This window comes from Salvia splendens, chromosome 3 (assembly GCF_004379255.2).
Source record: "Salvia splendens isolate huo1 chromosome 3, SspV2, whole genome shotgun sequence".
Taxonomy (NCBI): Eukaryota; Viridiplantae; Streptophyta; class Magnoliopsida; order Lamiales; family Lamiaceae; genus Salvia; species Salvia splendens.
The window spans coordinates 3,244,734-3,268,449 of NC_056034.1; the positions used below are offsets into that span (position 1 = coordinate 3,244,734).

The 23,716-nt window shown below is 38.4% G+C and overlaps 3 protein-coding genes and 1 long non-coding RNA gene across 5 annotated transcripts; 2 read left to right on the top strand and 2 right to left on the bottom strand.

Annotated features, from left to right (window-relative positions):
* The first annotated feature begins 7,286 nt into the window (after window positions 1-7,286).
* Window positions 7,287-13,315, top strand: LOC121794398 (protein PHOSPHATE STARVATION RESPONSE 1-like). The gene is made up of 8 exons (XM_042192544.1): window positions 7,287-7,507; window positions 8,728-9,448; window positions 9,565-9,772; window positions 9,855-9,931; window positions 10,027-10,066; window positions 10,713-10,767; window positions 12,151-12,220; window positions 12,547-13,315. Exons 2-8 carry the CDS (start codon window positions 8,795-8,797, stop codon window positions 12,895-12,897), a joined length of 1,455 nt encoding a protein of 484 aa, XP_042048478.1. The 5' UTR covers window positions 7,287-7,507; window positions 8,728-8,794; the 3' UTR covers window positions 12,898-13,315.
* LOC121794399 lies at window positions 10,785-12,729 on the bottom strand. The gene is made up of 3 exons (XR_006049288.1): window positions 12,592-12,729; window positions 12,102-12,334; window positions 10,785-11,254 (listed from the first exon to the last, which is right to left on the bottom strand). It is a non-coding gene; the product is annotated as an uncharacterized LOC121794399 (long non-coding RNA).
* A 669-nt stretch (window positions 13,316-13,984) lies between the features above and the next one.
* LOC121794401 (cellulose synthase A catalytic subunit 7 [UDP-forming]-like) lies at window positions 13,985-19,000 on the top strand. Its single transcript, XM_042192547.1, has 13 exons — window positions 13,985-14,124; window positions 14,237-14,277; window positions 14,357-14,570; window positions 14,719-14,807; window positions 15,117-15,195; window positions 15,274-15,427; window positions 15,531-16,143; window positions 16,216-16,353; window positions 16,490-16,615; window positions 16,712-16,924; window positions 17,063-17,581; window positions 17,675-18,025; window positions 18,188-19,000. The coding sequence occupies exons 1-13, from the start codon at window positions 14,100-14,102 to the stop codon at window positions 18,767-18,769; spliced, it is 3,144 nt and encodes a 1,047-aa protein (XP_042048481.1). The 5' UTR covers window positions 13,985-14,099; the 3' UTR covers window positions 18,770-19,000.
* A 428-nt stretch (window positions 19,001-19,428) lies between these two features.
* LOC121794400 (probable leucine-rich repeat receptor-like protein kinase At1g35710) lies at window positions 19,429-23,459 on the bottom strand. Of its 2 annotated transcripts, none has more exons than XM_042192545.1 (2): window positions 19,979-23,452; window positions 19,429-19,892 (listed from the first exon to the last, which is right to left on the bottom strand). In XM_042192545.1, exons 1-2 carry the CDS (start codon window positions 23,247-23,249, stop codon window positions 19,522-19,524), a joined length of 3,642 nt encoding a protein of 1,213 aa, XP_042048479.1. In that variant the 5' UTR covers window positions 23,250-23,452; the 3' UTR covers window positions 19,429-19,521. The 2 variants fall into 2 exon arrangements, with proteins under 2 accessions (XP_042048479.1, XP_042048480.1); XM_042192546.1 differs by having other exon boundaries at window positions 19,606-19,908; window positions 19,979-23,459.
* Between the last annotated feature and the right edge of the window lie 257 nt (window positions 23,460-23,716).

Genomic DNA, 23,716 nt, shown 5'->3' on the forward strand with positions numbered 1-23,716 from the left:
TAGGAAGGATGTTGAGCGAGCTTTTGGTGTCCTCCAAGCGCGATGGGCCATTATACGGTGCCCGGTTCGACAATGGCACGAAATGATGTCTCAGACATCATGACTGCATGTATCATATTGCACAATATGATAATAGCTGACGAAGGATTTGCTGCAAAGCAATGGGCACCGGAAGATGGTGCTAGTTCGAGCTCGGGTAATGTCATGGAGCCCCTGCAGATGGATGTACCACGTACTAATGAATACTTGATCCAGCTGTACACTGATATGCGGAGTCAAATATCGCATACAACACTGCAGGCTGATTTGGTTGAAGAGGTCTGGAACCGTAGAAGGAGCGCCGCAGAGTGATATGGGTTTTTGGGTTGTTGTTTTTAAACTAGAAAATTTTCGTTGTATAATTTTTCCATTTTAATATAATACAACGAAGTTCTTGTTAAACTTTTTTTTGGTTAGGTTGTTAATTTTTTTTATTTACAATCCAAATTATTTTATTTTAATTAAAATTATAAATATCATAAATTATAGTCTAATAAAATTTATTGTAGTTAAATTAAAAAATATCATTAAAAAAACAAACAAATTGATTTTTATTTTGGAGAGGGCCACATTTCGTGGCCCTTGTTATTTTTGGGTTTTACCATTGTGGAGGGCCATGGAGAGCCACATTTGGTGGCCGGGCCAATTTAGTGGTCCTCAAGGGCCACCATTATGGACACTCTTAGTCTAATTATTTCCTAGGGTTTTAAACTTTTAACCGATTCATGACCAACATAACCTCTTGTTATTGATTTTGTGCCGTAATTTTATGGTATCATAGTTAACCTTGTATCATAGTTAAAACCAATTCATGGTATCATAGTTAACCTTGTAAACTTCTGTTATCCTCTATGATCCATCCAAGTCTGCAATTTTTTTCTCAAAATACAAGGATATGTATCTCAAAAATTTAGTCGAATAGCATTTCTGTCTCATTCCTTGTCTACTAAACATAGGGGTGAGCAAAAAAACCGGAAACCGAATATCCGAACCGAACCAAACCGAAATTTTGAAATTCGGTTCGGTTTTTCGGTTCGGTTTGGTTTTAAAAATAAAAAAATCGATTTTTCGGTTCGGTTCGGTTCGGGCGAAGAAAAAAACCGAATAACCGAAAAATTGAATTATATATATATATTCTATTAATTTAATATATTATATTATTTATAATATATATATTCTTTTAATATATTCTACTATATAATATATATTATATGTATTATTAATTTTATATTATATATAAATATTCTATTAGTATATATAAAATAAAATAAAATACACATATATAAATATATATTTATATTAGATTTATTTTTTTCAGGTTTTTGATTTTTTTTCGGGTTTTTCGGTTTTGTTCGGGTTTTTCGGTTTTTTATGTTCGGTTTTCGGTTTTTCGGTTTCAGTTTTTCGGTTTTTCGGGTTCGGTTCGGTTTGGATTTTGAACTAAATTCGGTTTTTCGGTTTTGGTTCGGTTTTGGCAAAAAAACGAACCGAAACCCGAATGCACTCCCCTAACTAAACAACAATGAAAAAATTCTCATATGAACTTATTTTGGCACGAAGCCCGCATTTCTTATCTTACTTTACAAATCTTCTTATATCTCATCTTTCTTATCAAACGAGAGCCGTGTGATTAAAAATAACACACTATTTTGTACTCCATTTAAAATGGAATATCAGTATCATATGGGCCTATCTCACATATCTTAGCCAAAAGGCCCAGATTTATATCAGCTATCGAATATGTTGATGTTTTATAGTAGCTTCAATACTAGTATGGGCTAATTTAAAAGGAGATGTCAAGAGGTACTTCGTCCATCTTAAATGTTCGATAGAATATTCGTTCTTCACTAGAAGTTGTTTCTACATCTGAAAACTCCTATTCAGTGATCTTGTTGCTTATGGAGTATTAGAGCATCTACATCCGAGCTCTTGCCAACGAACACGGATGTGGGCCCTGATCCACTTTTACTCTTTGCTCTTAGGCAAGAGCACAACACTCACATCCGTGTTCTTCCGCAAGGACAAGCTCAAGGGTCCCACCATTCTATTATTCAATTTAAATAAAAACATTTGCACAAAATTAAAATGCATTAAAAATATCCGGAATACTATTAAAAATTACATAATTAAAATCCTAAAAATTAAAAAGTACATAATTAAAATCCTAAAAATTAAAAATTACATAATTAAATTCATAAAATTAAAAAAAACACTACTCGTGGCCGAATTTCGCCCAAATGTGTTCGATTAGGTCTTATTGTAGCTCAATGTGGGCTCGGGTATCGCGCATTGTGTTCCTTATTTCGATCCTCTCGCCCACCGTCGTATGCACACCTCGGCGTGGGGAGACCTGGCGGTTGAGCTTCCGGCTTCATCCTCGTCGTAAAAGCTAGCCGCCATCGGTCCTTCGTCAGCTATAATCATGTTGTGCAAGATAATACACGTGTACATGATGTCGGCGATATTTTTCACGTACCATAGCCGAGACGGGGCATTCACAATGTTGAAACGGGCTTAAAGGACCCCAAAAGCTCTTTCGACGTCTTTCCGAGAGGACTCTTGACGCTGCGCAAAAAGAACTCATCTCGGGTCTTGCGGGTTGCTGAGCATCTTCACGAAAGTCGACCGCCTTGGGTAGATACCATCGGCGAGATAGTAACCCATGTGGTATGCATTTTCGTTGACGGTGAAGCCGATCACCGGTGCTACACCATTCAAAACATCATTGAAGAGTGGTGAAGAATAGAGCACGTTCAAGTCGTTGTTGGATCCGGCAATACCAAAATATGCATGCCAAATCCATAGGCGGTAGTCGGCGACCGCTTCAAGGATAAGTGTTGGGCCGCCGCCTTTGTGGCCGCTTAAGTGTTGCCCCCTCCAAGCAGTCAGGCAATTCTTCCACCTCCAATGCATGCGGTCAATGCTGCCAAGCATACCGGGAAAACCATGGACAGTTTCGTGAAGACGAAGCAACCGTTGGCAATCATCGGTGGTGGGTGCCCGAAGGAATTCATCACCGAAAGCTGAACGAACGTCGTCGCAAAAAATTTTAAGGCAAAGGATTCCAGTCGACTCACCGACATGCAAATACTCGTCGAAGAGGTCAGCTGTTTGCCTAATAGCAAGTTGTCGGATGACACACGTACACTTCTGCAACGCCGATAGACTTTGCCGACCGGTTGCGTTTATACTTGTTTGAAAGTTCAACACGGACGGATAATGTGTTGACTATAGCATAAACAAGCGTTTTGATATGCGAAAACAGCGCCAAAAGTAATCTTCCGGAAACCGCGGTTGGTCGGAAAAATAGTCGGCAACGAGCCTTTCGTTGGCTCCCTCCCGGTCACGATGGATGTAGCGGCGAGTTGATCTAGTTGGTCGAGGAGGAGGGGTGGGGGTATTCTCGGTGACATAGGCTTCATAGGCGGCACGATATTGTTCATAGTATTCTTGTTCTTCACGCTCCGCTTCCACAATGAGATTGGTGAAATCCATTTGGGAGGGTTTGAGTGAGAGAGGAAGATGTAGATAAGTTGTATGAAAAAATATGAATGAGAGATGAATGAGAGATGATTTGATGTGAAAAATGGATGATAAATGTGTGTATTTATAGATGATTTTGGGAATAAAAAAATAAAATAAAAAATTTCAGAAAAACGGTAAAAAACGGTCATATTTTTGAGAATATGAAAATATATATTTTTGTGGTATTATTTTTTATTTTAAAAAAAATGAATTTCCAACAGAAATACCGTTGGCCAATTAGAACGCGCCACGTCAGCTGCTCGCTGGCACGGACGTGCTCGATGCATCGAGTAGCGTCGAGCCAGCGGCAAGAGCGCAGCGGCGAGCAGGCGGTGCCACGCCGCTGACACGGATGGACGGACACCCGTCCACTCACCGCTGTGGATGCTCTTAATGACAGTAATTATGTAATTTAAATAGAAATCAAAATTATAAAATTTACAATATCAATAATGATATTAGGTGGTTTATGATTAAAATAAATACTCTACAAAATTAAATAAAATGAATAATGCTTTACTTGGATGAAATGAATGTGATACTGATGAATGGTACTCTATGCAGCTTTAGATATGCAAACATATTTAAGCTTCATGGATGTCACCATCTATTTTTTTGGATAATCATAATAATAAAAACAAAGTAAGAGAGAAATACTACTTCGGTGATTAGCTTAGTTAGTTAAAGTTTGCACTTTTCCCCCTTAAAACTAAAAGCAAAACTTTCTTAGGTAGGAGTACCTCCCAAAGCAACAAATTAGTGCGCATTTCAATTTTTTACACATTTTCAATTCATACCCTATAAATGTCCCAATAATTTTCTCACTCAATATTAAACAGATATTTTAAATATTATAAGACGATAAATTTAAGATGATTTCACTCATAACAAATTAACAATTAGCATGAGGTGCGTGTAGGGCCGTATGCAGCAGTCTTTAATCAAAAAACAGAAGAGAGTGTCTATTTCTAAACATAACAATTTTTCGAAATAAAGAAATCGCTAACCATTTATTTAAAGAACTGTAATTGCTAAATTAAAAAAGTAGTTTATGAGTAGAACTTAAGTACGTATGATTCATCATGCGGACAACCTAATTTTTACAGGTCACTAATCATGAATTATTGAATTTAATTAACATCAATCTCCCAATCAATCCCCAAATAGCATTTCGACTAATTTATTAGTAAATGATTTTTTAGTCATAATTTATACTCCCTCCGTCCCGGCTAAGATGACACATTTCTTGGCCGGCATGAGATTTTAGGAGTTATTGGTTAAAGTGTTGAATTGGAAAGAGAAAATGTGAGCGTAAATATTAAAATAGAAAGAGAAAGAAAGATGAATATTTAATAGTACTGAGAAAAAGTGATTGAATGTATTAATTGGAGAGAGAGAGTTTCTAACAAAGGAAATGTGTCATTTTAGTTGAGACAAAGTAAAAATGAAAATGTGTCATCTTAAACGGGACGGAGGGAGTAGAATCCTATTGTGACGCATTAGCCAAAATTGGAAAACAAGTCTCACTTTTTTCCACTTACTCCATATTTTAAGATTTGATCAAGTATGAAGTATTTGTCTTGTACTCCTCCTTTTATTCTTGTAGTTTTATAAATGGAAATATATTATAGAGGCTTTGAATTGTTGATTTCGACTGGACATGGCATCAAGCAGGGGGGCATCTGGGCACAAAACGATACTTGGACCAAAACACACACTTTCATAACACATAGTAGTAATAATTTAATATTTATATTGGAAAATGACCACATATATTCATTTTATGAGAACCCTACATTTAATTGAAATTCCAATTATAATCCAGCCACTACATGATGGACACGTATCAATATATATTAATCTCACAAAAAGAAAGGAACCAATCCAGTTCACTGCCACGTCACCAAATTGCCCTTTTGGCCACTGAAGAGAGCACAATGTAGTGCCAATTGCGATTGTGATTCCACAAACATTATTTTATGCATTGCAATTTGCATCTAATCTCCCACGTGACAATCACTATATTTAACAAAATTCTTTCGTAATTATTTATTATTTCTAGGGCTTTGTGGTGGATCTCTTTAATTATTTATTGTATACAGCTGCATGTAGATCGGGTTTGTTTTTTTTTCGTTCATACCTAAGTCACCAAATTTTTTAAATCTTCATCAGTATTCTCATGTTTTATCTCCAATTCCCCCTTCATCTAACCTAACAAATGCAATATTTGAAGTCGACCAATGTGCGAAGGGATTCGTCACTATTACATTTTTTCATTATTATATTCATTCAAAAGATAAAAGAATAATAGTCGCATTTTTTAAGAATATTTTTCAATCGTATTTTTGTCATACAATTTCCAACCACATTTATTTGTCTGTAGTAGTAATATTTTAATAGGAAACCTACAAAAAAAGTTGGTACTCGCTTGTTGAGATCGGAATTTAAATGTTTATTGGTTTCGTATACAACTAAACAAAGGCTATAAACTTCCAATTTTAATTATAGACTACTTTATATAAATCGATTTGATATTATATCATATTTTGATTTGTTGTAAAATAAAGACATTTAATAATAGTTTCAATGACCAATTCCCTCGCAGATTTAAAGACTCCATCTAAGTTGAATAATCGATCCCCAATGATTTAAAGGCGTTTTAAACCTAAAATAGATAATAGATCCCCCGACATTTAGTTAAAGCTAAATTCAATAACATATTTATATTCTTCTAATATGGTAGGAATTACAGGAAACAAATTTATGAATTTTTTAAAATGATCATACTGGAGACGTATTTTTCTAGTAGTAAAAAAATTTGATTTAAAATATTGAGGGAACATCTTTTTTTGTCCACGAACTTTGTCAAAGTATCATTTTAGGTTAGTGAACTTTGAAAATATCATTTTAGGTCCGTCAACTATGAGTTAATATCATTCGAAGTACTTTTTTACTATTTCTATTTTTTTAATGAAAATATCCTCAATACCTTGAAGGGTATTTTTAATAAACTTATCACATACTTATATTTTTTATAAATATCTTTACTATATATTTTTTATGAACGCAAGAAAAGTTCATTTTTCAACTTTTTATAATTAAAGAATTTCAATATTTTTAAGATATGGATACTCGTTAAAATTAATGTTACAGTCAATAGACGATACTTGAATATTGATATATTGATATTATTTTTAAATAATATATGAATATTCAAGTATCGACTAATGACTGTGACCTTGATATTTTATGAGTATCCATACCTCAAAAATATTATAAAATTATTTAATCATAAAAAGTTGAAGGAACTTTTCTTGCATGTCACAAAATTAAGTGATAATATTGAAGGCCAAATTATATTTAGAAAATTCGTAAAAAAATATGAGTATGTGATAAGTTGATTAAAAATATGTACCCTTCAAGGTATTGATGGTATTTTCGTCTATAAAAACTTGTAAATAGTAAAAAAGTACTTGAAATGATATTAACTCATAGTTGACGAACTTCAAATGATATTTTTAAAATTCACCGATCTAAAATGATACTTTGACAAAGTTCGCGGACCAAAAAAAGATGTTCCCTCAAAATTATTTTGCTACAAATAAAAAAGCTTATGTCATTATTAAAACATTTTATAAAAATGAGCAAAATATAGGGTGGAATTGGATTACTCACGCCTCAAGAGCGCGTAATCAAACAGAAGCATAAATTAGGAAGAAGCCAAATATCTGAAGAGAGAGAGGCAAAGGAAAAAGGCGCACTCTTTCTCTACCGTTAAAACACTCCCGGGGTTCGTGACCCGTAGAAAAGTCCAGATTTTGTAATCGAAGCCTCTGCACACTCGCAGCTATGCTCTACCTACATATCGTCTGCCTATAGCAAGCCCAGCCATCTTTCTGATCTTTGTCAGCTCACTGGTTATATGACTCCTTTGTGATTTTAGGTGAGGGCTTCACGTTTATTCTTCGATGTTGGTAACCTTTTCATCTGAAAATTTTAATTATGAAATACGAGCGTGTCAATTTTTGTGTTGATTTTTAAGATTATTCATTTATTTACTTTTTTTTGCTTGGAGGATTTGAATTGGTAATGGATTGAGGCTCTCTTCCCCTTTGTGTTTTTTGGGTTATAATTATGTTTTCTTGACGGCCTGTTGGTTTTTTAATATTGAGATTATTGTGATATGAAGTTGATTTTAAGGTGTTTTGAGTTGACAAGAGTTGAATTTTGGGATCTATGGGGGAAGATGGAATGTGCATGGTGGATGCTGCATGCTGGTTAAGTTCATGGGGCAATTCATAGCGCGCAAGACTGACTATGGAAGAATTGCAATTGAAACTAGTACTTGTAAAACATCACATTTTAAGAGCCAGTCAATCAGTGGAATTGTTTTTTTGTTCGATGGATACATAGCCCATGGGATGAGATGCAAAGAAACTTAGTGATGCATGGTTGATTAAAGTACCATTTTGCCAAAAGTAAATGATTTGTTAGACTTCATTCACACTTACTTTCTTTATGATTGGGCTGTTTTTGAATGGCCTTGGTTGCTTCTACATCTTCCTCTCTTGATTATGAGAACCAGATGTATGTTTTAGTTATGTTAAAGAGTTATGTTCCTTAAGATTACATGACACCATATATTTCAGTTTGCCTCTGTTGATTACATTGAAGAAATACTGCTCACGGTGTTATGGCTTCAGATATAAAAAAAACTCTAATTTTACTTGCATGAGAGTTACCATAGGAGTGACTCTGGTAGAATTCAACCAGGCACATATCCATTGTCATATGTGAACCTCGTAGTAAGTTATGCTTGCTTCTGTCCTCGTAATATCCAAGAACAGCTCTGGTGGAAATATAATAAGCAATTTTCTCTATAGCATAGAGAGCATTATTAAGACCAGTGTTAAGGTATTCTCACTGATTGTTGCATTGCATTTGCCCATTGTAGAAGTAGGTTTTATGCTGCAATATGTAATCAGATGTTTAATCTATGCGAATTGCGAAAGCCTGTGCCTTATCTCACTAGTGATAAATTTTTTGCCTTTCTGTTGTCACATGGTTAAGCATATACAAGCCACGGTGTTAATTGCATGCTTTCCTTCAATTTTTATTCTTATTGTGAACCAGCTATATGCATTTGTGTTTTATGTTACACAGGGGCCTGGAGAAACTGAGCTTGGTTGTTAATGTAAATTTAACCTTTTGAGGATCATACCAACCAAGAATGGGAACAAAGCCAGCTTTATCTGTTCAAAAACCATGTGCTGGGCAACTTGGTAACTGTGCGGCGTCTGGAGCTTTATCTTCTTCTTTGTCTGTGCTTTTGACTTCTGAAGATGGAAGGTACCCCAACTTTCCTGACTCACACCCTGACTCACATCAGGGTTCCACGGAGAGGAGGGTATTCAACCAGCATCCTCCACCAGTCATTTCACTATTGCCTTCCAGCGACGGGGTTGTTGGATCTATGTTTTCTTCATCTTCAGGATTTTCTAGTGATCTTCAATTTTCATCTATTCCGCAACAAGAACAACATCCTTCACAATCCCCTTTCATTTCCCAATCAACAAATAGCAGTTCTGCCACTTTAGTACAGCATTCTACTGGTTCTGGATTTCTCCAACCGACTGCATCAAGCCATTCTAACAAGGATAATATGAAAGCTTGGAGTACAGATGCCCCACCTGATTTTTTTAATTTTCAGAATAGTCAACCGGATGGTAGCAACAGTTTTGCTGTTGAGGTACCACCCGAGTATCTTGGTAAACCAGGTGAGTGGCAAGATTGGGCTGATGAACTCATTACTGATAATGATCCTTTGACATCTGATTGGAATGAGATTCTTGCTGATGCAAGTAATGTGGATCCGGAGCTAAAGGTTTAAGACCATTCATCTGTGCACGAATGATGACTCTTTTGTTGCCTCTTTTGTTCCCCCCATAACCTCTTCTTTCTTTTTTTCTTTCTTTCTTTCTTTCTTTCTTTCATTAATAGTTATTGCGTCAAATGTCAAATCAGTCGACATGTGTGCCAATGCAACCCCAAATATCCCAGCAGCCTATTGCTACATATAGAGACATAAGCAGTGCTACTGGGCAATCATCCTCCACAAACTCAGCTCAAGCCAAGCAGCGCATGCGTTGGACTCCCGAACTTCATGAGGCCTTTGTGGAGGCAGTCAACAAACTCGGTGGAAGTGAAAGTAGGTGTCCTTACTTTGCGTCCGAAGAATGCTTACAGATCCATGAGTCTCCCTATTGCTCCACTTTTGAATTTTGATGCAGGGGCTACTCCCAAGGGTGTCCTGAAAATAATGAAAGTTGAGAGCTTGACAATCTATCATGTTAAAAGCCATCTCCAGGTATGCACATTACACAATCATGTTGTAGACCTACTTCCATCATGATTCAAATTGACTGTTCTTTGCTAAATGTGTGATCTGTTTGTTAACTGCAGAAGTACCGTACAGCTAGATATAAACCTGAGAGCACAGAAGGTATGTGGAAATTTTATGCAATTTATCTCTTCACTCTCCATTTATTTGAAAAAGGGGTGTTACAGCTGTACTTGATTATCATGTTGCCAGTCACTGCTATATAACATCGGATGCATATAGCTCATACCTCATAACAATTCATTTTTATTGACGAACTGTTTTAGATGCACTTTTGCTTTCTTTCTGTCCTGCACTTATCCCATGGCATGGATAGTGGGATACTAACCTTCTGGTTTTCTTGTGCCTTCTCTCTTCATGTCAAATATATTACTTACAAATTAAAAATTACAGATTTTTTTAGTGGGTCTGTATGTCTGGTAATTGCAACATTAAAATTTTGAAGACCGCGCCATGGTGGATTGAACCTGTAACCTTTGGCCTCATGCACTAACTGCTCTACTGCTAGGCCAACACACCATTAAAATTCCATAGTATTATGTCATCAACGCGTCATAATTACTTGAGAAGTTTTTCCTACTTTTTTTTAATTCTGCTCTTCTTTTTCTTTCCCTTGGTTGCATATTTATAAATTGTCATCACCTTAAAATTGTTGAAAGAGACCACTAGTATACTTGATACGCCATACGATTCTCACATAATCCGTTGTATATTTTTGCATAAAATCAAAGCCATGTTTCTCTTGCAGAATCTTTGGAGAGAAAAACTTCAATTGAAGAACTTTCATCTCTCGACTTGAAAACGTAAGTTTACTTCCCTTTGTTGGGTCCTTACGTCTGAGATGGATATATTTTCTTTCATATAATGCATTTTGTTCTTGAAGGGAATATAAACAGACAGTTTTAGAAACTGTAGTTAGTTTTATCCATAATAATTGTATACAAATTGTTAAGCATATTTATCTCTATGGTGTTGTAGGTAATTTGCAGTGCTTCTGTTGATATTTATTTTGATTGATCATTTGCGCTCCTTCTAATGTTCAAAATTAGTACATGACTCTTGGATTAGTATGTAATCACCAAATTCACAGGCTAGTCCCCTATTTGAGAATAACTGAATAAGTTTGTCGCTGTGTGTATGCGTGTGCTATATGAATTGATCTGCAAATTGGTCTCTTCATTGATTTTGAATGCACCCATTACCTGCTGCCTTTCCAGACCCTTGCCTCCTGGCTGGCTATCTAGCTGTGCCACCAAGTATGAAGTATGGTTTTCTTATGAACCACAAAACCTGGTCAATAGAGGCAGGGGAAATAAGTTTAGGAGTGAGGGTATACCCCACTATATAAGTTGGTCTAGAAGCCCTTTCCATATGGGAGGGCAGTCCATCTGTAATAGCCATATGAATCTTATGTTTATTTTTTGTTTTTTCCCACTAGTCAAGTGATTAAGAGAAATATTTTTTAGCTTCTGCCCTGCCCTTATACATACACAAGCCACAACTCATGCCTCCTGGATTCTGTGTTTAGTTACTGTTACCTTTTGTACAAAACCTACCTCAGTCACTTTATAGGTTTATGTGATTAGTTGAAGATGTGTATCAGTAATTTGACTAACCCGTAACAGCAGGACTGCAAGTAGGATTCTGGTTATGCTATTAAAGTTTGTGAAAGGATAACGCTATAGGTTTTGGACATTAGAAAAATTCTAAACCAAGGAACCACCATAAACAATTAATGTATAAAAATGCAATAGGGATTCAGCAGGAGCTTCAGATAGCTCTTCCACATGGGATTCCAATCAAAGAACATGGCGTTCTCATTTTATATTCTGAATAATGACTCTGAAAATGAAAAGGAAGTATTTCCTCAGCAAACTCCAGAGAGCCTCACCATTTTGCACATAAATTACTTTCCTCGTTCATGATCATACATATTTTGTTTCAAGAGGATAACTAGTCTGTGAACTATGAATCTGTCTTGTTTTAGTTCACATAAATTGCAAATGTTGGTTTCAAGGTTTAAATTAAGACATCACTTACAAGCAATCTGGATCTGGCACAATGCATGAACTATTGACATTTTTATAAAAAATCCTGTATTTTATATGCCTTAGATCAATGTCGAGAGACTTTATACCTTTATGTTTTCTGGCTGATTATTGTGTTCCATGAACATTATGGATCAGGGGTATTGAGATCACTGAAGCTCTGCGGTTGCAGATGGAAGTACAAAAGAGGCTTCATGAACAACTTGAGGTATGCCGTTTTGGTTTGTGAAAATTTTGCAAGAGCCCGCTAGGCACCAGCTTACTGAGGCTGTGTAGTATTTCCTTGTCAACATGCCCAAACGTGGCACACTTGAATCGAACTCTGTATACATTTGCTAGTTTCAGAAAATGGGAAACAAGCAGAACATAATGCTGATTGCTGATATGGCCTTTGTATATCTGTATCGATTGGACGTGTAATAAAATATGCAAGCGTCACTATATTTGTATATACTGGAGGCTATACTAGTCTGACACTATATTTGTATATACTGGAGGCTATACTAGTCTGACACTAGTTATTATTTTTTGCAGATCCAAAGAAATCTACAGCTACGAATTGAAGAACAAGGAAAGTACCTTCAGATGATGTTTGAGAAGCAGTGCAAATCAGGGCCAGAGTGGGTCAAGGGGGATTCATCTACCAGCGAGGACCCTCTCAAAGAGTTACAGAATGCATATCAAAATTCACCTAGGAAAGATAATTCAGGAGTAGAAACTGATAAAAGTATTACGAGAGGTGACTTGGCTAATATTCCCTCCGGATCAGGAGAAGATTGTCAGATAGTGGGAGAGAAACAAGAACTGTCTAACACCGAAGTTCATGAGAATTCCAGTGTGGAAATTGAGGAGCAACCATCAAAGCGTGCAAAAGTGCACGATTAAGCTCCATGTTATCTTCTAGATGCTAGCAGGACCAAGTTGATAAACAAAAGACCAGTCCCTAGGGGAAAGCTCTCTGGTTTAACGAAGATTTGTGTGCAGTGCCTCATCGTCTCGAAATTTACTTTTGAGGGTATCTCATTCTGATTGTCGTAGAGGTTCCTTATAGATTTTTTCAGTTTTTTCACCTCAGACACTAGCAATGAGGAATTTTTCTCGGGAGCTGGAGGCGCCCAAACTATGCTTCAGAGCTCTGAGACGTGTAAGCTTATTATGTCGTAGTGATTTTAAGCCATGATTTAGTAATATGGTTTCTGTAAATATGAAGTTTCTTTGAACATGTCAACTGTCAGACATCTTTGTTAGTTGAGTTTGCTTAGAACTTTTGTCACTGGGCACTATGCAAAATATTTCACCGTGACTTCTAATTTTATAACTGATATGCTGATCTGAGTAAATCAATCAAAATGAGGGTTAGGATTAAAAACTTTTTAGCATGAGACTTTCTTTAATCCCTCTGAAATTAATGATGTCAATCCAACCTAAAACTGACGGAATAGATCGGAGAAGGTTGGAATCAAGGATTTATGGCATGAAATTTGTGTAGAGCCCAATTGATTTGAATCACATAACAAAAAAACTTGGTAGTGTGTGTTTGTTACTGATATTAAGTGTGATTCAAGTTATTATTGGAGACCTTTGCTTTCTATGAAATGAAAATCGTTGCTTGCAAAATGCCCAACAACCAGAAGACAACTAAAAAATACAGAGAGATAAAATATTAGACACGAGGTTTCAAAAGAATATTAAAAATAAGCTGGTAGTAGTAGTAGTAGTAGCAGTGTGATGGAGAATTTCATTTCATGCTTAATAATAAAGAAAAATCTTTATCATAAGGAAAATAAGATATTACTTACTATCAGTTGTGGGATCCAGAAGTTGGCGATATTGATGCCTAAACCAAAACAATACTAGTAATAAACAAAGAGAAAAGATCGAATTAAATAAAGATTTTTATTTAATCACATTCCTCATTTCTATAACACACATTTGAGTTGAAGAGTCTATAAGGATGGTCACATGATATTTTAGAGGCAAATATGATGCATCTTTCCCAGAGTGACAGATAGAAGAGCAATTAGCAAGCAATGTCTCTCTTTTCTCTCTCTCTCTCACACACACACACCTAATTTATCTTCCAACCAATGCCGACTCCTCACCAAGAAGCTGGTACGTACACACACTCAACATTCTCCCCATTGTGAAAATAGGAATATATATTTCTTGAAAACTCTCACTTCAATCCCTCCCCATCACAATTCATAACTTGTTTCATTTCTAGCCATGGCTGGCCTCTACACTGGCTCCCATGGCCGCCACGAGGTAACTCACTTTCTTCTTCTTCTTCTTCTTCTTCTTCTCGGGGGTGATGCTAATATGCATGCATGGATGTGAATAACAGGACGATGGTGTGGTTCAAACTCATGCAAACGCGACGTTGAAAAGCAAAACTTGTAATATTTGCGGAGATGAGATAGATTTGAAGGAGAACGGGGAGATGTTTGTCGCGTGCCATGTTTGTGGATTTCCGGTTTGCCAGCCTTGCTACGACTACGAGAGGGCTGAGGGCCAGCAGAGCTGCCCTCAGTGCCACACACGCTACAAGCGCCACAAAGGTTCGTCTGCTTTATTGCAAACTAGTACTATATTTCATAGAGTCAAGATTGGTCAGTCGAATTCAAATTCAAATTCATATTCAATGAAATTAAATCTAATATTTTATGATGATTCATATTTGGATCTAAATATTAACCCAATCATTAGGTTGTCGTCGGGTTGAAGGTGATGAAGACGATGCTGAGGATGACTTTGAAGATGATTTCCAGCTTATGAATCCCACCCATCAACCTTCGGTAATTCATTCTCACTTTGCTTTTCATTACTATAACGCTAATTATTTATAAATAATCATCAATACAAAAGATTGAAGAGTAAAAAAACGTCTAAAATGCTAGCAACATCCCTTTTCACTTGGTTTTTTTAACAATAAACTTCAGATTGATCTTTTTTTTACATCAAATGTTTTTAAAAGATTTCTGAAAACAAAACAAAAAAATTTCTTAAATTTTACTTGTAATCTACTGTGGTTATTGGTTAAGAAAATTTTAAAAAGAAGAAAACAGAAATTAAACAGTTGAAATAATAATATTTTGCAATCACAGGAACATAATGTTAATGGCGATTACAGTCACCACGAAAGTCATATCAATGGAGGAGCCATTCCTTCCGTCGCAGGGAGCGGTAATTATACTTCAAAGCCCCTTTTCCACAGAATCGCTACTTTGATTTGCTGAGCACGTGAATATTATAACTATACAGTTACAGGCAAAGATTTCGACGGTGAAAAGGAAGCTTACACCCCTGAGGAATGGAAGGAGAGAGTGGAGAAATGGAAGACCAGACAAGAGAAGAGAGGCCTCGTTACCAAACCTGAAGATGGAGGAAATGATCAAGACGACGACGATTATTTTCGGTATTGATTTTAAAACCTATTTATGGTTTCGACTCGAAATATTATTAATTTTTTCAGCTAAAATTGTGATATCTGTGCCAATTGTTTGTTATTTCTCAATCAGTGTGGCTGAAGCTCGGCAACCGTTATGGCGGAAAGTCCCAATCCCTTCACGGCTAATAAGCCCTTACCGCATTGTGATTGTTATACGTTTGGTCATCCTGTGTTTCTTCTTCCATTTTAGAATCTTGACCCCAGCTTATGATGCATTCCCCCTGTGGCTTATATCTGTGATCTGTGAGATATGGTTTGGTGTGTCTTGGATACTTGATCAGTTCCCCAAATGGCTCCCTATTACTCGGGAGACCTACCTCGATCGCCTCGCCTTAAGGTTTGAGCGCGAGGGCGAGCCTAGCAAGCTCCTCCCGGTTGATTTCTTTGTCAGTTCAGTGGATCCTCTTAAGGAGCCTCCCATTATAACAGCAAACACCGTGCTTTCAATCTTGTCTGTTGACTATCCGGTGGAGAAGGTGAGTTGCTATGTGTCAGATGATGGCGCATCCATGCTTCTGTTTGACGCATTGGCTGAGACTGCTGAGTTCGCGAGGAGGTGGGTTCCCTTCTGCAAGAAGTACAGCATTGAGCCAAGGGCACCTGAGTTCTACTTCTCCGAGAAGATTGACTACCTCAAGGATAAGGTTCAGCCTACTTTTGTGAAGGATCGTAGGGCCATGAAGGTAAGTCATGCCAATTTGTGTGTTCTGTTATCATTTGATGGATCGGTCTTCAAGTGTGTTTAACTGTTTCAGAGAGAATATGAAGAGTTCAAAGTAAGAATAAATGCCTTGGTGTCTAAGGCTCAGAAGAAACCAGAAGAAGGATGGGTTATGCAAGATGGCACGCCGTGGCCAGGGAACAACACCCGTGATCACCCTGGCATGATTCAGGTACAAAAACTACTGTTATGAAAAAAATGTACTCCTGGAATGATGCTTATGTTCTATATCAACTGGTTGATTTATAATTAGGAATTCTAGTGATCCTGGTATAGTGTAAGTGACAGAGAAGCTTTCTCTGTTGCAGGTCTATTTGGGGGCTGAAGGTGCACTTGATATCGAAGGCAAGGAACTCCCGCGGCTAGTGTATGTGTCACGTGAGAAACGCCCAGGCTATCAGCACCACAAGAAGGCTGGGGCAATGAATGCACTGGTAAGTGGCAGCTATTCAAACATCTCGCTGCAGTTTTCACTTAGTGCGACATTCATCAGGCTGAGTTTTGGGACCTTTTATATGTGCAATCAACAGATTCGAGTTTCTGCAGTGCTTACTAATGCACCATTCATGTTGAACCTGGATTGTGATCACTACGTCAACAACAGCAAGGCTGTCCGGGAAGCTATGTGCTTTTTGATGGATCCCCAAGTTGGGAAGAAGCTCTGCTATGTCCAGTTTCCACAGAGGTTTGATGGAATTGATCGCCATGATAGATATGCTAACCGCAATGTTGTCTTCTTTGATGTAAGTTGTGCAGTACATAGTTGCATTTTCATGCGTTTTGAATGTTAATAAGAACTACATGTGCACTTCTTTCTTAATCCATATAGTTATTTTGATCTGAACATCTAAACTCTGATACTACAAAATGCCATTTTACAGATCAACATGAAAGGCCTCGATGGCATCCAAGGACCTGTATATGTTGGAACTGGGTGTGTCTTTAACAGGCAGGCATTGTATGGCTATGATCCACCAGCATCTGAGAAGCGGGCCAAGATGACTTGTGACTGCTGGCCAAAATGGTGCTGCTGCTGTTGTGGTGGATCACGGAAGCCAAAGTCTAAGAAGAAAGGACTTAAGGCTCTGCTTGGTCTTGGAGGACTGTATAGCAAGAAGAAGAAAATGATGGGTAAACAGTACACAAGGAAAGCATCTGGTCCAGCTTTTGATCTTGAGGAGATCGAAGAAGGTTTCGAAGGATATGATGACTTGGAAAAATCATCACTTATGTCCCAAAAGAATTTTGAGAAAAGGTTTGGAATGTCACCAGTTTTCATTGCATCGACTCTAATGGAGGAAGGTGGTCGGCCTGAGGGGAGTAGTCCAACTGCACTTATCAAAGAAGCCATTCATGTTATTAGTTGTGGGTATGAAGAAAAAACTGAATGGGGTAAAGAGGTAAGTCGAAACACTAAGGTCATTTCTGATATTAATAAAACTGGGTTTGCATCTACATGTTAATAATACCTTTTAAACTCGTTTGATCAACAGCTTGGATGGATTTATGGTTCAATTACGGAAGACATTTTGACAGGCTTCAAAATGCACTGTAGAGGATGGAGGTCTGTGTACTGCACACCCAAGAGAGCGGCTTTCAAGGGATCAGCTCCAATCAATCTGTCCGATAGGTTGCACCAAGTTCTTAGATGGGCTCTTGGTTCTGTTGAAATCTTTCTTAGTCGTCATTGTCCACTTTGGTATGGTTATGGAGGAAAGCTTAAATGGCTTGAGAGGCTTGCTTATATCAACACCATCGTGTACCCATTCACTTCCATTGCTCTAGTGGCCTACTGTACGCTCCCAGCAGTGTGTCTCCTTACTGGAAAATTTATTGTTCCAACTGTAAGTATCATCAACCTCAAAAAATCACTGCACAATATATTTAAATTAATTGATTGGTTATAGTTTTTTCGAATCCATACCTAAAATTTTTAACTTAGGGCATAAAGCTGATGTGATTAGTATTGGAGACTGTTGCTGATATGTTCTTTACACTTCATGCAGCTGAACAACCTGGCCAGCATATGGTTTATTGCACTTTTTATGTCCATCATAGCAACAGGTGTACTTGAGCTCCGATGGAGTGGAGTTAGCATTGAGGATTGGTGGCGCAATGAACAATTTTGGGTCATTGGTGGTGTCTCAGCACATCTCTTTGCAGTTTTCCAAGGTCTTCTCAAGGTCCTTGCAGGAGTTGATACAAACTTCACAGTCACGTCAAAAACAGCAGATGATTCTGAGTTCGGGGAGCTCTACCTCTTCAAATGGACAACTCTTCTTATTCCACCAACGACGTTAATCATCATAAATATAGTTGGTGTAGTGGCGGGAATTTCTGGTGCGATTAACAACGGTTACGGCTCATGGGGTCCTCTCTTTGGGAAGCTCTTCTTTGCCTTCTGGGTTATTGTTCATCTTTATCCATTCCTCAAGGGATTGATGGGCAGGCAAAACAGGACTCCGACGATTGTGGTTCTTTGGTCAATTCTTCTAGCTTCAATCTTCTCACTTGTTTGGGTCCGAATCGATCCTTTCTTGCCCAAACAAACTGGCCCCATCCTCAAACAATGTGGAGTGGATTGCTAGACCCCATCATACAATAAGCTGTCCTATTGCTCTCATCCTTTTTGCTCGTTCCGCTTATATCTTGTTATGTGTAGTGCGTTGTGTCATCAACATTAGTGAAACCATGATGCTTGGATCTCTGAGACGAATGGTTTCACATCTGCCCATTTTTTACTCCTTGGATGATGTAAATCAATTGTCAATTTCATCTACTTCAATGCTGGATTCTAATGCAACTATTGCTCCATCTTACTTATAGTTTCTCAAAATTGTCTCATAATTCTGATTTAGAGTTTCTTTTGGTTGTCTTCTTCAGTAAATCGGTTGTATCTTATTCGTCTTACACGTTGTAAAATAGAATCGAATGTGGAAAATAAATACTGACATTAAAGAAGAGGAATTGCTTAAAGACTACATCGTATTGGCTTGGGTAGTATAAAACACATATGTCTTCCTATATATGTCTTCTCATATAGGAAAACAAGAGTTTGTATCTTCCTATAGAAGGCATATTGCCTTGGGATGCAATTAAAATAAGTTCGTCTGATTCTCTCATCTCTCATTTCTTGAGCCAAGAGTTGTCCTCTTTGTTGACTTCTGTGTTCTCTTTGTTTTTCTTTCTATCTTCTAACATTATACTCCCCCTTTCACATATATATTGTTGTCATGGAAGAGATCAATTTACTCAGAAGATAAATCTATTAACACTTCTGGATATCTGGGTGGCACTTAAAAAACTTATTCATGTACAGTTCTTGATTACATAATTTCCACTATTTTGAGTAACTTGACAGTTTGCTGACTTTTATTGTTCCTAGAGGCTCTAGTAAGTATGCCTGTGTATGAGCTGACAGATCCTGTGCAACAAAACGCATGTTTGGCCTCAACTCTGGGGCGGTCCTTATGCATGACAATGCAGTAGTTACTACAAAAACCACTTCCTCTGCCATTATTCCAGCTGGAGGTGAAAGCCGCTGATCAATCAAGTCCTTCAGAAATAGTTCTGGATTACCATCCAATGCTGCTTTTTCTGATAGTGAAGATATGAGCTCCCCTGGATGTCTTCCCATCATAACCTCCAACGCCACCACTCCGAAGCTGTATACATCTGATTTCTCCGTGACCTTCATGGTAAGTGCTAGTTCTGAACAAGGAAATGACTTGTGATAAAAAAAATATATTGGTGCAGGTTTATAATGGATCGAATTCTGAAGTGAGGAGAAGTCTTACCTGGTGCCATGTAACCATAAGAGCCAGCTGCTGTCGTCCAATTTGATGAGTCCGAGGCCAGTAATTTTGCTGTACCAAAATCCGAGAGTTTTGCCTCCAAGTCGAACTCCAGTAAAATGTTGCTGCTTGTTACATCACGGTGTACAATGGGAGGGGAGCAATCATAATGCAAGTAAGCAAGTGCATGTGCCACTCCTTGAACAATCTTCACCCTCGTTGCCCAGCTTAGTTCCGTGATTTTCTCATCATTACACAGAACATTCCTCAAGCTACCTCTCTCGACATACTCATAAACCAAGTACATCGAACCTTCCTTGGAGCAATACCCATAGAGCTTGATTATGTTCCTGTGTCGCACTTCTGTCAGTGTTCGAATTTCATTCTCAAAAGCATTGCGATTTATCGGTGGGGTATCACTTGGATCTGATATGTTGAGCCTTTTGACTGCTACAACCTGTCCAGCATCCAATTCAGCTCTGTAGACGCTTCCAAATCCTCCTCTTCCAATGCAGTATTTTTCGTCAAAATCTTCAGTTGCCCTCACAAGTTCTCCAAATGTCAGTTTCCCATCTCTCTCCCAAATGAGTGACTCAGAATATTCGTATGTGGCACTGCCCTTGCTTTCTTGGTCATCTTTCTTGGCCTTCCTCCGAAGGATGAGACATACAGCAATGGTAGTTGCCAAAACGACTACGCTAACAACTGAACCAATGATAGCAGCAAGAATCTTTGTCCTATTTCGAGTTGGTGAGGTTTCATCACAAGATGTTAAGCCTTGTGCAGCTCCACACAAACCAGTGTTTCCTCCGAATGCTCCTGCAGGTGCTTCCCTAAAAGCACCACCAGTGGGAATTGGACCAGACAAATTGTTGTAGGAGAAATCAAACGTTATCAGACTGACCATTCCAGACAATTCTGCTGGAATTCTCCCTGAAAGATTGTTGTGAGACACGTTGAGAATTTCCAAAGAGGTAAGCTTTCCCAAGGAAGAAGGTATCGTCCCTGAAACTGCATTATTACTGATATCCAGCAGTACTTGTAAGCTCGTCAACCCTCCAAGTTGGAATGGGATGCTCCCTGAAATGAAGTTATTTCTCAAGCTCAAGCTCAGCAATCTTTCGCACTTCCCAAGCGCCGCTGGGATGCCTCCTGTGAGTTTATTTCCTGATAAATCAAGACGCAGGAGCCTTGTCAATTGGCCAACAGTTTGTGGGATTTCTCCACTCAAGGCGTTGTTGCTCAGATTCAAAGCTATCAGCTCCCCAAGCATTCCCAGTTCGGCAGGGATTTCACCTGTGATTTGGTTTGAATCCAAGGCAAGAACGCGCAGCTGAGTAAGGTTCCCCATCTCAGCCGGGATCACTCCGGATATTCTGTTGTGGTCTAACTGAATGTTTGTGAGCTGCGGATACAGTCCCCACTTTGGTGTAAGTTGGCCAGTAAATTGGTTTCTGCTGAGAGAGAGGAAATCTAACTGTGAATGGATTCCAAAAGCCTCTGAAATGTCTCCAGATAATTGGTTGCCTTCCAGCCGCACTCTACTTAAGCCTGAGCAGTTCTTCAAGCACTCTGGAAGTGGCCCCGAAAACCTGTTTCCGGTGGCTGTTAACTCTACAATGTTAAAGCCACTGCATAACTCTGAGGGCAGCTCCCCAGAGAAGCTGTTGAATGAAAGGCTAACATTGGACAAAAGGGGACTGTTTTTACCCAGGTCACGCGGGAGGCGGCCTGAGAGGTTGTTTCCGAACAACTTTAGAGTCGTGAGATTGCCTAGGCTCGATATGGATGGAGACAACTCCCCGCTCAATCGGTTGGAGCTGATATCAAGAGTTTCTAGGAACATTAGATCTCCAATGGGGGGAATGGTTCCATCCAGATTGTTTGCGAAAAGGTTTATGATTTGGAGATTTGTGAGTTTTCCAATTGTTGGAGGTATTTCACCTGAAAAGTTATTGGTTGAAAGGTCCAGCCCCAACAAATTTTGTAGGTTTCCTATCTCTGGTGGGATTGAGCCTGAAAAAGAGTTGTTATAGAGAAACAGATACTTGAGGTTTGTGAGCAGGCCTATCTCTGATGGAAGTTCCCCACTGAATTCATTGCCTTGAATTTGCAGTGAGATTAGTTTGGTCCAACTTTTGATGAAACGGCGCAATATTTCACCAGTCAGGCTATTATCAGACAGTCCAATCTCAGTTAAATTGTTCAGATTTGATAAGGTTGGTGGCAAAGGCCCCGAGAATGAATTCTGGGCTAAAGCTAAGTAGGTCAGCTTGTTACACAGGCCGAGCTCCCGGGGAATTGAGGAGTTGAAGCTGTTCATTCGAAGATCTAGAGTTTGGAGATTTGTGACTAGGCATATAGAAGGAGGGATTTCTCCTATAAACGAATTATTGAACAGCTCCAGAGTCTGCAGGCTTGGAATGAGGCTTACTGAATCAAGAATGTTGCCATAGAAGAAGTTGTTGGCGAGGCGAAGACCCTTCAACATGGAGAGGTTAGTGATATTTGGTGAGAGAGGACCTTGGAAAGAATTAGTGCTGAGGTTAAGATATTCAAGTTTGACCAAATTGGTGAATAATGATTCAGGAATTTGGCCTGTGAAGTTGTTTAGAGACAAATCAAGGAAAGTAAGGTTGAGACAGGTGGTTATGAAGTGTGGAAATTCCAAGGTGAGTTCATTGTAGTAAAGATTAAGGTGAGTTAGGTAAGGGAAAGTGAGAATTCTAGACCAATCAGAATTTTTAAAGTAATTGGAGCCCAAATCCAAGTAGCTAACCTTCCTCAGATTGCCAATCTGAAATGGGATTTCTCCAACCATATAGTTGTTGGAGAAGCTCAGGTATCGAAGCTCTGTCAAGCGGCCGATCTCTGGTGGAATGGCGCCGTCAAACAGATTGCTGGAGAGGTCCAAGAGAGTGAGCCTTGAGAGGCTGCCAATAGCAGCTGGTATGGAGCCGTTGAGAGCATTCCCATTGAGGTTGAAAGTGGAGAGATTCAGCAATGCAGTGAAATTGAACAGGTCCAATGTCCCTGCAAGGTCTAATCCGGGGAGATCAATCCCCGAAACAGATCCCCCGTTGTTGCAGCGAATACCGATCCATCTGCAGTGGTTGGTGATGTTGTTGAGGGACCATGACTCGAGAGAAGCAGATGATGATAGGCTGGATTTCCATCTCATCAAAGCCTCTGCTTCAGCTGTGGCTGCTCTTGAAGGACTCAGACACAGTGTTAGGAGAGAGAGATATGTAAGGAAAAGGTATGCTGTTTTCATGGCTGATGTTTTTGTCTATGCACTCTTCTGCTTCATTTGCCTATATATGACTTTCCACTTAGTTTCACTGTAACAAATGAAGAGAAAAGACTTCTATTCTACAGAGATACTGTACATGGTAAAGGTGACTATGCTCATAGTCTGAACTCTGATCATAAATACATAAATTTTTTCAATGAAAGTATCAAATCTCTTGATGAAAAACAGGCTATGTGGTTTTGTTTTCTTATTCTTAGCTGTGTGAAGAATCCATGGACCCACCAAATTAAAGTAATGTTTGTTGCTATATACGCATACCGTGTTTGCAAAGAGTTGACTAAAAATCCAGCCTCATTTATGAGGCATCTCAATGACAAGTAAGAATTGGTTTGTTATTATAAGTCTTATAGCACTATTTAATTTCTTTTGACTTGCTTTCGATTTCCGTTACACCATAAACCTTTAATCACAGCCACATCAATTACAGC

Bases quoted from the DNA above. Each gene is read 5' to 3' on its own strand.
- LOC121794398 (XM_042192544.1), top strand. From the start codon at position 8,795: ATGGGAACAAAGCCAGCTTTATCTGTTCAAAAACCATGTGCTGGGCAA. The intron at 9,932-10,026 runs GTATGCACATTA...TGTTAACTGCAG, and splicing joins ATGTTAAAAGCCATCTCCAG to AAGTACCGTACAGCTAGATA. The intron at 12,221-12,546 runs GTATGCCGTTTT...TATTTTTTGCAG, and splicing joins GGCTTCATGAACAACTTGAG to ATCCAAAGAAATCTACAGCT.
- LOC121794401 (XM_042192547.1), top strand. From the start codon at position 14,100: ATGCCGACTCCTCACCAAGAAGCTG. The intron at 14,125-14,236 runs GTACGTACACAC...TTTCATTTCTAG, and splicing joins GACTCCTCACCAAGAAGCTG to CCATGGCTGGCCTCTACACT. The intron at 16,925-17,062 runs GTAAGTTGTGCA...GCCATTTTACAG, and splicing joins GCAATGTTGTCTTCTTTGAT to ATCAACATGAAAGGCCTCGA.
- LOC121794400 (XM_042192545.1), bottom strand. From the start codon at position 23,249: ATGAAAACAGCATACCTTTTCCTTACATATCTCTCTCTCCTAACACTG. The intron at 19,893-19,978 runs GTAAGACTTCTC...TTCCTTGTTCAG, and splicing joins TTATGGTTACATGGCACCAG to AACTAGCACTTACCATGAAG.